We start from the raw sequence: 14193 nt of genomic DNA on the forward strand, positions 1-14193 counted from the left end.
GTCCTCAGGGTCTGCACTACTGTTTGCTGGAAAGTACTGTTCTTGGGAGATGGGGAATGCAGCTACCACCGTTGTTATTATTAATATAATGACCTTACCATTGACTTTACAGTCCTACAATTTACTTGTCAATAAATTCTGTAAATAAACCTCATTCAGCATTATTAGGTTCCCTTTTAGGCTTTTAACATCAAAATTGAAAACATATAATGCATATTTAAAACCAGTGGTTATTCCAGGCATGATGTGAATGAAGCTGAGGACATTCTGAAGACCCCTTTTCAGTTGCAGGCTTGAGAACCTGGGTTAAAACTTGCAGTTACCAGCACCCCTGGGGATCGATCACTGGACCCAGAATCTTCAGAAATACCCAACTCCAGATGCTGCCCTCTTTGGGGTACCCACAGCGCAAATGACAGGCATAATTGTTTTTCTGCAGGCACCAATTTTAAAAAGTGTGTGGATATTTTTTTAAAACCCGTTGTCATCACACAAACAATTGCAACATCCACGAGGCCTGCCACTGCTTTAAATATGGAAGTTAGTTTTCTGAGAGACATTTTGACTTTTTGGAATTGTCAAAGGTGTCCCCGGATCTAAAGACTAAGAATAAATTGCTTGTACATTTTTCTATACAAAGTAATAGGCATACTCTAATTTTTATATATAATTTTGAAAATTCTCTTCCTGGTTTTCCTTTTTCAGGAATTTAGAACTACTAGCTTTAGCTTTATCATTAAAAAGATATAATACACCTCTCAGAGCATGGTGATGTGGCTAAACAAACCAAACAGGCAGAGCCCGTGTACCCCTGGCATGTCCAGAGTAGGATTCTCAAGTAATCTCAGTGTGAGCACCAGCTCAGTAATTAGTTTCTTCAAATTTTTAGTTATTTTTCTCTATAAGTAAGGATCATATTAACCTTGTCTAAAGCATGAGTGTGATGACTAAGATTTCAGACATAGAATATGTCATGTAAGCTATGAAGTTCTATACATTATTATTATTATTGTATCTTGTTGACCAGAGATTGCCAATGGGCACAGCTGTACATTTTGTGAGTGTAGTTGCATTAAGACTGAACTTTAGCCTTGCATATGTTACATTGTGCCCAAAGATAAATGCACGATTGACAAAAATGGAAACACAAGTTCTTTGTGTAAATGTGATACTTTCCAGTCAGTCAGAATGAAGGAAAGTATCACTTAGGTGCTGATTGAATAAGAAAAGGGGCAGAATTAGATAAATTGAGAGAGATTATAGCCTGGAGAACCCCTCTGGAAAGAAAGTGTGAGCCATGGACAAGTAAAGAGAGAAAGCATGGACATGTAGCGAAGAGGTAGGAGGAAAGTTCTTTGAATTAGGGGATGAGGATCTTGGACCTGAGCAGAGGCATATTTGCACATTTCGTGTCAAGAGCTCGCAACATTTGGAGAAGAAGAAAGCCCATGTGCTTTGTTGATCTCAGCACTTCTGGAGACCATTTCGTCTCACGTCCAATGGAAGAAATCCTGTCTCTGACTTACCAGGATCTCTGCCCTCCACCTTTGATCTGACTTCCAGGTTCTATTGAGTAGCCACAATGCCCAGCATGGAGGTCTTCAGCCTGAAAGCTTCTACCTGGGTCTTGACAAGCAGCTTCACTGAAGCAAAGGTTTATTGCTACAGAATATCAAAGGCTGAGAATTTTATTTTCTTTCCTTTTCTTTTTTTTTCCCATGGTCATTGTTGCAGGATTATTTGTTTTATTTGAGTCCTTGAACCCTAAGGCTCTGATATATAAGCATGACATCCACGAAGCCCCAGTGAGATCTTGCTTCCACGTTTATGCCAGAGAAGTCAGTCTGTAGCTGTAGAAGCAATATCAGAAAACAGTATTTAGTTAAATTGATCAAGTGCAATGAGTGGAGGCTTATTTAATAAATACCAAAAGATTGACTCAATGAATGAGTTTAATGCTATGACTCTGGAACTGGCAAAATTATGAAAACACAATTCTCCAATGAAGATATAATAAATAGGACTCATTACTGGGAGAATGAAATGTTACCTCTCTCAGAGAATTTAGACTTTTAGTGGCATTTTTTAGCATCTATGGTCCTATTAAACCCTGTTATTTTTTTCCTAATTTGTGCCATTTAGAAATGATTTTCATTTAACTTTCCCATGGCTCATTTCTTTCCTTTAGAACATTTTCATATGATTCTCTGACAAAGTCCATGCTGTAACACATTTCCATTATAAAACTATAATAAGCACCAACTAAACAGCAATATGAAATAGCCAGAGCATAAAAGACTGATGGGAGAAGAAATTGGGCACCTGGGTAGTTAATTTTTATTCCTGAATGCCCTGCTGCCTTTTCGCCTTTTTTGGTCCTCCAGATAAGATTCCTTGCCTGGTGGACAAGGGCTTTCAGGAGACAATTTTCAGAATTCTTAAAAGATAGCCTTTCCTCCCCACAACAAAATCATCAAGCAGCTCCTTTCACTGACACTGTGATTGTTATTCTTCACCCAAGTCCTGTAATGGACAGAAAAGGTTTTCATTTTTGTCCCCTCTTATTGTCCTTTGTGCTTTGTAAAATATCCCTTACCTGTCCCATTGAGTGGGCCTGTTTTCTCTAGAGAATTAAATGAGAGGGATTTAGCAACCTGGGACCCTTCAAAAATTAGTTTCAATTCAACAAATACTTATTGATAGTCTCCCCCAACCCCATGCCTTGTGAAATATAGACATCATGAAAACATAGCCCCTCCCTGCCTAAGATTCACAAGATTTTCTCCTTCATTTGTCTGGTTTTGGTGGGTTTTTTTTCCCCCCTAGTAGATACATAAACAAATGCTGATAGTCCAAGCCTGACTTTGGTTAGGACCAGAAGCATATGTAGGCATGGAGAGTGCAAATTGTGCTTCTCTGAACATATTCTCTCGGTATTATTTAAGGTACAAAGTAGACATATGGTTTTGAGGACTAAGGTGAGAAAAAGAGCTAGTCATGAGAGGGTAAGAAATACATAGAGGAGTCAAGATGATCCCCTACTACCCACAACCTGGCCCAAACCACCACACTGCCTGGCCTGTACATGTGCACCCTGACCTCATAATCTAATTATACATCTGCTTAAAACTGAGACTGTCACTGAGTGCCAAAGAAATGCCAGCTGGGGTCAGGAGCAGAGCCTTGTGTTGGTGATGGGATCTACTTGGGCTTTGAAGGAAGGGTAAGAATTCATCAGCTAGAATGAACAGCATGAGCAATTTTAAAGTGATAGACACATATGGGGAAAAAAGTCAAATAGTTCCATGTGACTGGAGAATCTTCTTTAAGAGGTGCTGTTTTTTACACTTCAGCCAGGAGGGTGGCTGAACATCTTCCTACACAGACCTGCTCCCTATCTTCCAAAAGCTTGGCATTGTAGTTAGTTGCTGTGCTACTGGTGCAGACTGCTGGAGCATATAGAGTAAAAGCAATAAACCAATATATGACCAGCTAGCTGGTCAAATTTTTATACCAAAGGTACATGCAACAGTTTTTTATTTTCAATCTGACATTGTGGCTTTATATGGGAAGGGGGGGGTGAAAATATAAGCTCTTCTTAGTATTGATAGCTTCAGAAAATAATAGTTCTATATCAAAAGGATATCCCAACCATTTGCTCTTAGATTCATGCATAAGATATAGGGAAAATTACTTTCTAAATTTCATTCACCCCCTATTTGTGCAAAGTTCTTTGGCAGAGATACTCTCTTGAATCACATATGAAAACCAGAAAGCTTCATTTAAATTGATATATATTGAAGGGCTTATTGAATGAACCCACAAATTAAATGAAAACATCATTTTCCATGCTACAGTCAAGTTAGCTAAACCCTCAGCTGTCATCAGCTCACTTTCTTAGGATCTTGTTCAATTGGAATCATGTCTTTTCATTTTTATAGATTTTTTTCTTACATCTACTATCCTATGAGTGGTTGGGGCAGACTTTTCTCAGATACAAGTGATCACTGCCTTATTCTAATGTAGGAACTGCTTCTGACCCTTTCATTCCATTCTTGTCAGCATTCACAGCATGAGATGTGATTCTTTTATTACTTAATTCCTTACTTTCCTCACGTGCATATCTACTTCTATTTTCCTGTCTCCTTTCATTTTGCCCTCACATATTTGTTACTTTGTAGTTTCTCTTCTCCTTGAGAGAACCAAGTAGAACCCCATGGTTAAAAATAGTTTCTGACATTATTTACGATTCCTAAGAGGTAGTCTTGCAATCACCTTTTTCTCATTTGATTTCCACCTAACATGCTGACAGTGCTCCAATCCTGTTTTTTGATTATCCTATTACATTGTGCTTTCCTTTGCATTTAGTAAGAACTTACAAGCAATGGTTCTGTTTGGATAGCATTGCCTAGTCATCATTTACAATTTTATGGAATTAGAAAGGCGAGTAGAGGAAAAGACTGGGACTTAAATTATTATTTAAAAGGAAAAGCATTAATTAACTGTTTTGGTAATAGTTTGAACCACTCTTTATCAGCCTGTCTATACCAGAGCCACCTTTGTGATCATGAAGTGTACAGTTTCCTTTTTCTTTCCTAGGGAGAGCGTTGTGCTCATATTGAGGAGTAATGCATTTTAAATGCAGCCTCAAAGAGGCAGACAAACTCAATTGTCTGCCCATTGGGATACAATTTCAGGAAAAAAATCACCACAAACAAATGCATAGGAAATAACTTAAGAATTCATTTACTGTCCTCATTGGTTTTACCATAAAATTGTAAATATTCATAGTCAGTAATAGTGCAGAGCCACTAACAGTTTAGCAGTATTAGTCATGTGGTGTGTGTGTTTTAGCTATGCCCTGAATGAGCCTACAAATAGCTAAATTTATCTGAAGCCACAACACCCAGGAGGCTAAATGATTGCCTGTTAGCATTGATCATTTGGGGGCATAAAAAGAAATTTCCGGTGCAAACAATACCACTTTTCTTATGCATTGTAAGAAACCCTCATATTCAAGAATAATTTTCCTTATATATATTTGTTTCAATTGACATGTTAAAGTACATCTGAGAATACAATATACCATATAATTGAGAGCCGGACCATCTAATAGATGCTGTGTGAGCTCTTTGAGGAAATGAAATGATAATGGAATTCCTATTCTTGGTGCTAGGAAATGACTGTCCTTTTTCCTCCCCTGTGAAAGCACACCATCATATTTTAGTTGATTTCCCCAGTATGCTTCTTTAGGCAAGTCAGTAAATTCAGAAAAGCCAAATATATCTTGCTTTTTGGGAATGTAATTTGGCTATTTGGGCCAGAGTGTAGTTTCTCAGGTTATGTTCAGCAGGCATTACTAAAAGATAGGCTATTTTTCTATAATTTGGATAGTTCCACATAATTTTTTTTTCCTTTCCTGTTCTTGACAGGTGCATGAGGCAGTCCCATGTTACAGTGAGTGCAATCAGTATTCCTGGGTTGTAGAACACTGGTCTTCATGCAAAATCAACAATGAGCTGAGGTCCGTGCGCTGTGGAGGAGGAACACAATCTAGGAAAATCAGGTGTGTGAAAATGGAGAGATTTGGGAAATAAGTGGAAATGGAGCTTATATATTTTTTATAAAAACAACAGTGTTGTTTACCCAAGTACACTCTAATTTTCACACTGTATACCCTGTACCCTGGCTTTTCTCATCTTTGAAATATCCATGGAAGCAAATATACCCTGACTTGCTATGTATATAGTGGGATTCCCTCTGCAATGCAGCTCAATCCTTATTATTTCCTGCAAATGACTTGGGTGGAAAAGCCAATGGCATGAAGCAGGCTGTTATCAACCCACTGATTCACGGCCATCGTTGTTAACAAATTAGGAGATTTCGACTGTGTTGCATTTCTTTTTTGCACTATGGTTAGAACAGTTGGTGCACATTTTCTTGATTTGGGATGTAAACACTTGAAAAATTCAATGTAACCCCCCACAGTTAGCCTTGGAAATTAAAGTCTGAAGATACTTATGAACAGTAGCAATACATTTTAATATAAAAAGAGAGTATCTCTGAAAGAATTTAGTGAATGCTATGTTATTTACTGAAGGAGCCTGTTTAAAGTTTTTGTTTTATAAATACAACAGTGGTAACCAAAGGAAATACTTGGCCTGGGTTTGTCTTGATGGTCTATTTAGAAATTACTTGGGAAGAAAGAAGAATAATTTTCTTACCAACTAAGGATAATGGCAGTGAACAGACCAAAGAAGCAAAAGGAAAAATATTGATACACAATGATTAGTATATAAAATAAATAAGAAAACATAGTATAGTCAACTATTCAATCACATAAGCATGGAGTATCATTTTGCCAGATTTAGGAAGCTCCATTTCAAACATATAGACAGTACCTATATCAGATAACTGCCTATTCAGTTAACTGTTAGATGGATTTGCAAGGCATAGCCCACTTATATGTGTTAATTATTATTCAACATGAGTGAAACTTAGTGTATTCAGTAATTCAGTGTATACCCACCGTTTCTGACAGTCACAGTGTTGCAAAATAACAGGTAGGTATGTTGGAAGAAAGAACTGCTGGCAAAATTATAAAGGCTCTTTTCATTATCAACTCAGGAAAATGGCTAGTAGACAAATTATCTTCCTTTTCATTTGTTCATTGCCCTTTCTTCTGGGACAGATATGCTCAGACTATTGCAAATTTGAAACTTTTATCTCTTTTTTCTTCAAAACCTCTGTCTCCTGTATCTTATTCTCTCACGGTTTTGAAAAATGTCTGACCAATCTAGCTTATAATATGATATGTAAATGAGCTGTGGCATCTCTTAGGCTCATCTCATTCAGGCCTCTTAGAAACATTAAAGAAAAATCTCAGGGGAGAAAGAAAAACTGTGAGGGAATAAATTGCTCCCAACAGAATTATGGGAAGTTGATTGAAGAAAAGACACTTGAACAAGAGGGCCTTTCAGCCATACCTCTCAGGTGAAACCTACAGAGTCTGATACAATAGAAACAACATAGCTACCAAATGTTATTCTGTGAGGCCCTGAAATGTGTCACCCCATCCTCAGAATCCATATGTTGAAGTTCTAAATTCCAATACCTCAGAATGTGGCCATATTTGGAGATAGGATCTTTAAAGAGATAATTCAGGTAAAATGAGGTTATTGGCCTCATGGGCTGTAATCCATTCTGACTGGTGTGTTTCTTAGAAGAGGATGTTACAACCCACACACAAATAGAGGAAAGACCATGTGAAGACACAGGGAGCAGATGGCCATCTACAAGCCAGGAAGAGAAGCCTCAGAAGAAAATAACCCTGATGACACATTGATCTTAGACTTCTAGCCTCCAAACATGTGAGAAAATAAAGTTCAGTTGTTTAAGCCACCTAGTCTGTGGTATTTTATCATGGTAGCTGTCTTTGTCTATGTTCTGTTGCTGTAACAGAATGCACGAGACTTGGTAATTTATAAGAAAATAAGTTTATCAGCTCACTGCTTTAGAGACTGGGAATTCCAATGGCATGGTGGCAGCTTCTGGTGAGGACTTTAGTATTGTGTTATAACATGGTGGAAAGCAGAAGGGCAAGCCATTGTGGGCAAAAGAGACCACAAGAGTGAGCCCAGCTTGCTTTTATCACAATCTGTTCTCTCAGGAGCTAATTCATTCCTGTAAGAATTAACTTACTCCTAGGATAAGGGCATTAATTTATCATAAGGGCTCCACTCTCATGATCCAATCACCTTTTAAAGGCCCCATCTCTTGATACTTTTCCATTGGCTACTAAATTTTCAACACGTCAACTTTTGGGAGACACAGTCAAACCATAACATTCCTGCCATGGACCCACAAAATTCATGTCCGTCTTACATTCAGATTACATTCATTCCAGCCTAATAGGCCCAAAGTCTTAATTCTTTCCAGCACAAACTCAAAAGTTCAAAGTCCAGAGTCTCATCAGATGTGGATGAGAGTCAAGGTGTGATTCATCTCAAGGGCTTGTCAGAATCCTCAGAAAAAATTTCTTCTTGAAACTGCATGCGAAATAGATAATCCTAACAGCCAGTATTCCAGGAAGCTAGTGAAAGAAGTCTGGTGGTGTAGACAGAATGATGCCCTCAAAGATGTCCACATCCTAATCCCTGGAATCTGTGAATGTGTTATCATGGCAAAAGGCAGTTGGCAGCTGTAATCAAGGTAAGGCACCTTGAGATGGAAAGATTTTCCTGGATCATCTGGGTAGGCACAATTAATTCACAAGGGTCCTTAAGAGCAGAAGGGGAGATGAGAAAGAGGAGGCTGTGACTGCAGAAAGAACACACCACGAGACGCAATGCTGCTGCCTTTGGAGATAGAGGAAGGGGCCAGGTGAGGAATATGAGTGTCTTCAGAACCTGGAGAAAACAAGGAGAGAGAGTCTCTCTCCCACCCCACCCTCAGAAGTGCAGCTCTGCCAGCACCTGATACCCTGATGCTAGCCCATGAGACCCAGGTTGGATTTCTATCCACTAAACAAATGAGTTTCTATCCACTTAACAAGTGACCACTGAGTTTGTGGTCATTTTTCCAGTATGTAAACTCTTTCTTAAACCTCTTTCAGGATGGTGTTCTTCACACCCTTACGTGCACCATGTGTTCTCTAGTCCAAAGACCCTTCTGTGACCCTCTCCAGACAATACACCTTCAATCACCTGCAGGGGTCCGGGAGGGACAGCCAGTTAGCTTTGTGGACTAGGGGTGGAGACCTGAGGGCCTAATAACTTCTGAAGTATATTTGCAATAAATATTCCAGTGTTTTAGCCTCCTTTTCATCTCCATTTCCAGACATACTTGGTGCTAGAAACTCTAGAATCTTTCATGTGTTCTATGGTATAAATGGAGTTATTTTCGTTGTTGTCACTTGAAGGCTTAGCCTTCAGCTTTCTCAGATGTGTTAAGGCAGTTGCCACGAAACTTGTTTTTCATTTCTTGTGCTTGTCTTCTCCCATGTTCTTTGTCCTTGTAATGCCTTTCCCTCACCATTATTATTATTAATTATTAATTTGGGTTACAAATTCCTTTCCTATTGCTTTTTTGGCACATGAGGAGTGAACAGGGACTTATACATAGATTCACTGGATGTCATCAACCAGAAGTCTTGCCTCTTCTTTTTCAGTTAAATAAGAAGTGGACATTGGCTGAGAGTGAGCCTGCAGGAAGGAAAGCAATTCCCAATTGTTTAAGTTTGTCTGGGAAAAGACATTTGAGCCATCCCATAGACCCTCCTTCCAGTGCTATTACCGTAGAAGAAATTAGAGTCTGTCGCTGACTCTATACCATGCCCGCCTGTATTAGAAGGCATTACTGACATCCTCTCTGTCTACCATTCTCAGCTAACCTCCTTCATATACTACAACATCCAGCTTTTCATGACTTAGCAGCTCATAAAGCTTGTTTTATTTTTCACCATGTAATAGGCTACTTGGTAATTTTCCTGAAGTTTTCTTTTTCTATTATTTTTTTTTTTTTTTGAGACAGAGTCTCACTTTGTTGCCCAGGCTAGAGTGAGTGCCGTGGCATCAGCCTAGCTCACAGCAACCTCAAACTCCTGGGCTCAAGCAATCCTGCTGCCTCAGCCTCCCGAGTAGCTGGGACTACAGGCATGCGCCACCATGCCCGGCTAATTTTTTCTATATATATTAGTTGGCCAATTAATTTCTTTCTATTTATAATAGAGACGGGGTCTCGCTCTTGCTCAGGCTGGTTTCGAACTCCTGACCTCAAGCAATCCGCCCACCTTGGCCTTCCATAGTGCTAGGATTACAGGCGTGAGCCACTGCGCCTGGCCTTTCTATTTTTAATGTATGTGTAAAAGAAACTCCTAAAGTATGTGGGAAAATTCATTAGCATAGGGAGATTTGGGAAGCTCCAAAAGCACTCCAGCAGAGAGTTCTCCTTGACCTTGACATTGTGTCTGAATTACCAGATCAGCAAATGGCATCATTTATCTCATCATTATTGTCATTTTAATCCTCACCTTTAGCATCATCAGGAGAACAAAGTCCTCATAGCACTAGGGAACCTGTCTGCCCTTTTGTTCAGTTCTGTACCCTGACACTCAGGCAAAGGCCTGGTACATAGGAAGCACTCAAAAATATTTATGATACCAAATGAATCATTATTAACAAGTAATAACTTTGTATACCAACAGCTAGCAAGAGATTTGCGCATAGTAAGTCTTCATTAAATATTGCTAAACAATAATTTTAAAATAAACTTCTAATTGGGATATAATGTTAATACTGAGAAATGTCTGAATCATAGGGGTACAGAGGGATGAATTTTCACAATGTGAACACTTCTGTGTAACCAGCCCAGAGATCAAGAAATGAAAGATTAACAGGACTATCTAGACCTGTATCAGTCCCTCACCATTCCCCCAGGGGTAACCACTCTTCTGTCTTCTGACACCATAGATTAGTATCACCTGTTTTTTAGCTTTATATGAATAGAATCATGCAATATATATATTTTTTTGTGTCTAGCTTCTTTCCTTTGACATTATATTTCATATAACAATAGTTCATGCATTCTTATCACTTTATGGCATTTAACGTGATGAATTTACCAAAATATATTTGTATATTGTACTGCTATTAACATTTGAATTGTTTCTAGTTTTGTTCACTATGAATAGTGTTGCTACGAACATTTTTCAGTCAGTTTTGATTTTTTTGTTTTGGTACACATTTATATGTATTTCTGTGTAAATGGAAGTGGAAGTATTGGGTTACATGATATGTATATGATTAGCTTTATTAAACACTGCCAACCAGTTTTTAAAACAGTTTATGCTTCAACCAGTAGAGTAAGATTTATAGTTGTTCTGCATTCTTGGAAGCCCTTGATATTTTCCACATTTTTTGTTTAATCCATTCTGGCAAATATGTAGTGATAAAACACTTTGATTGACTCATCATCCTTCTTAATAATACCATGATTATCTCATTATTGCCAGCACTTATCTAAAAGGCTAACACAGAGAAGGCCAAGCAGCCCTCATGTGTGCATCTATACTGCCTGCTCAGTTGCTGCATGAAAATACTACCATGTTTCTCCGAAAATAAGACAGGGTCTTATATTTATTTTTCCTCAAGAAGACACCCTAAGGCTTATTTTCAGGGGTTGTGTTATTTTTTTTTAAGTATGGTGCAACAATCTACATTTATTCAAATATAGTTAAGTCATCTTCTTCTGGAACATCATCATAACTCTCCAAATCCCGAATTCCATCCTGAATTTCTTGCGACTCTATTTCCTTTAGAACCATTGGCCCCAACTCTCACATTGAGCAATAGAGCTCTCATGGGGCAAATGAGAAGGGCTGCTAGTTTTCTTTACCGCTCCACGACGAAATGCATGGGTTGTGCAGATACGCTGTGTAGCCACGCTCATCACTAGGTCTTATTTTCCCAGTAGGGCTTATATCGTGCACATGCTTAGAAATCCTGCTAGGGCTTATTTTATGGATAGGTCTTATTTTCGGGGAAACACGGTAGCTCATTGTCTTTGGTTCATGATGGAAAGTATTTTTCATATTACTTTGCCATGACTTTAAAAATGGGTAGGACAAAGATTAGGAAAGTCTAGATGGCGTGAGAAACAAGTTTGGGAAAGGTTTAAGAGAGCCACTGGAAGTATGAAGTCTCTAGCTACTACAAAGAGATGGATTTATTTAGAGGAGCAGAGCCTTCAAGATTTGTTACAGTAAAAGAAATATTCACTCAGTACTGAACCTGAGTAAATGCATTGAAGGTCTCTTGAAACTGAAAGTTCTTCAAGGTCAACCATTGCCTCTAGTCCTTCCATTGTTCTCTCTTGCTCTGTTGAATAAAGGATTCTGTACTGAGTTATCACTCAATAAAGGCCAGCTGTCTGAAGGAGGAAAGTCTTTTCTTCCCCTAATTTCTCTGCTGTCCTTATGTTATATTTAATTATCTTTGAGAAGTCAGTAACTATGATAACATCATAACTATTTTAAATATACTGTCTTCTGTTTTAAGTAATCAAGCTGTCTTGTGACCTTGCCCTACAGGTGTGTGAATACTGCTGACAGCGAAGGTGGAGCAGTGAATAGCAGCCTGTGCAACCAGGATGAGATTCCCCCAGAAACCCAGTCCTGTTCTCTCCTGTGTCCCAATGAATGTGTCATGTCTGAGTGGGGGCTTTGGAGCAAGTGCCCACAGGTAATTTCTCTTCCTTCATCAATGCCTTAATACTCTACTGCTCCTTGCACTGTTGTCCTCTGCACATTCACAGTCCTGCTCTCCAAAACATTCTTCTAGTAACATGGCGAACTAATATTTTTTCTGAGAAAGCCAAAAAGAAAGAAAAAAAAAAGAAAAGAAAAATGTCTGCAAGCAAGACTGAGCAATTTGAAATGCCGGTGGCTCTTTCCAAAGCCTTTATCCTGGGTACATGAACAAGGAAGATGAGCCTATAATGATCACACTAGGATTTGACTGCACACCCACTGTGAAAAGGGTCTTCTTTAGTACCAAATGATGCTCATTATAATCTCTTGGTTCTGTTCCATTTTTATCCTGGCAGAATCAATTAGTGTTAGGAGCTCAACTCCACTGTGCAATTTAGCTTTCTGTTGGTGATAATCTGTTTTCGCCTTTTGCTGTTTTCCCAAAGATGAGGTATTTTTTTTGCCGTGCTTTGACTTCTTCCAAATATCTTTTTTTAAGTCTAAAGTATTTGCCTTCATTTTCCTTTTTTTAAAAAATGAAGATGCAACAGGAATATGGCAAAATAAATATTCTTCAAGAGCATAGTTGAATTTAATATTCCTAGAAGATAAATTCTGATATTTTAAACTTATATTTAAGATGCATAAAAATTGAAAAAAAAAACAGAAAATAGGGATTAGGGACATATTATATGGGTCCAACCATTAGGAAGGAAACATTAGGATTATTTGAATTCAATTGTCATACTGATAATTTGTGAAAAGATTGTGGAAATCTTTGTATAGAAATGGAAAATGTCTTTATAATCAGTTTTAAGATCCTATATTTACAGTTTTAAATCATTGATTCCTTGTTAAATATTACAGCCTTAACTCTGATATTTCTATAATTTTTTGAAAGGGATTTACCTCTGTTGTTATTTTTCTATGTGTCGAGTTGTTTGAGGGCAATACAGTATTAAGATAAAGAGGCACCAATAATGAATAATTTGTAAGAGTGAGATGCTAGGTACTAAGTCATTTATTTTGTGCGTAACTTGAAGATAATGAAAGGTAACATTTATTGACCATTTATTTTGTGCAAGGCACATGCAAGAACTATTCCCTTTGGTCCTTGCACTAATCCTACTCAGATGGTACTATTATTAGGCCATTGTTCTGCTGAAACTAATGTTCAGAAAGCCTAAGTACTTTGCACAAAGTTTCGTATTTAGTAACTGATGAGCTAGTAATGAACCTTATTTTGTCTGGTGAAGCCAGAGCCTTTGCTCTTACATTCTTGGCTCACTTATCTTAGAAGAATTAATGTAGATTAGGCTCAACACTTCTGTTTCTTTAAAATGTAATATTTATTTTAAGAACAAAGTAAGTTGTGTTTATAGCTGTCTGTATGATTATTCCATGACTGAGTATATATATTCACACTTTAAAAAGTGTATTGGAACCCACTCTTTATTAATTAACCTATGGAAGAATTAGCAACCTGAAGTTTAATTACAGGTAAGGTCATGATCTTCCTCACTTCTTTTTTATAATTACTCACAAAAGACTTTATTAAATTCTAATCACTTTGTGATGAAAACATTGCCCTCTTAAGCCAAGGTATCTGGCCACTGGGTTAAAATTTTTATTGTAGGAGCATTTTGCACAAGGTTGTGATGGTTTAGCATTCTGCATTTACTTCTTTTGGGTTTCTATTTTTTTTTTTTTTTTTTTTTTTTGAGACAGAGTCTCACTTTGTTGCCCAGGCTAGAGTGAGTGCCGTGGCGGTCAGCCTGGCTCACAGCAACCTCAATCTCCGGGGCTCAGCGATCCTCCTGCCTCAGCCTCCCGAGTAGCTGGGACTACAGGCATGCGCCACCATGCCCGGCTAATTTTTTGTATATATATTTTTAGTTGGTCAATTAATTTATTTCTATTTTTGGTAGAGACGGGGTCTCGCTCAG

General features: G+C 38.1%; 1 protein-coding gene across 1 annotated transcript in view; it reads left to right on the top strand.

Annotated features, from left to right (window-relative positions):
* Positions 1 to 14193, top strand: part of THSD7B (thrombospondin type 1 domain containing 7B) — an 852814-nt gene that overhangs the window by 752066 nt on the left and 86555 nt on the right. Inside the window, exons 17-18 of the mRNA XM_076005495.1 lie at positions 5433 to 5566; positions 12089 to 12239. Of these exons, the coding sequence (XP_075861610.1) occupies positions 5433 to 5566; positions 12089 to 12239 (285 nt within the window). The remainder of the gene's footprint in view (positions 1 to 5432; positions 5567 to 12088; positions 12240 to 14193) is intronic.

Source organism: Microcebus murinus, chromosome 8, assembly GCF_040939455.1.
Source record: "Microcebus murinus isolate Inina chromosome 8, M.murinus_Inina_mat1.0, whole genome shotgun sequence".
NCBI lineage: Eukaryota > Metazoa > Chordata > Mammalia > Primates > Cheirogaleidae > Microcebus > Microcebus murinus.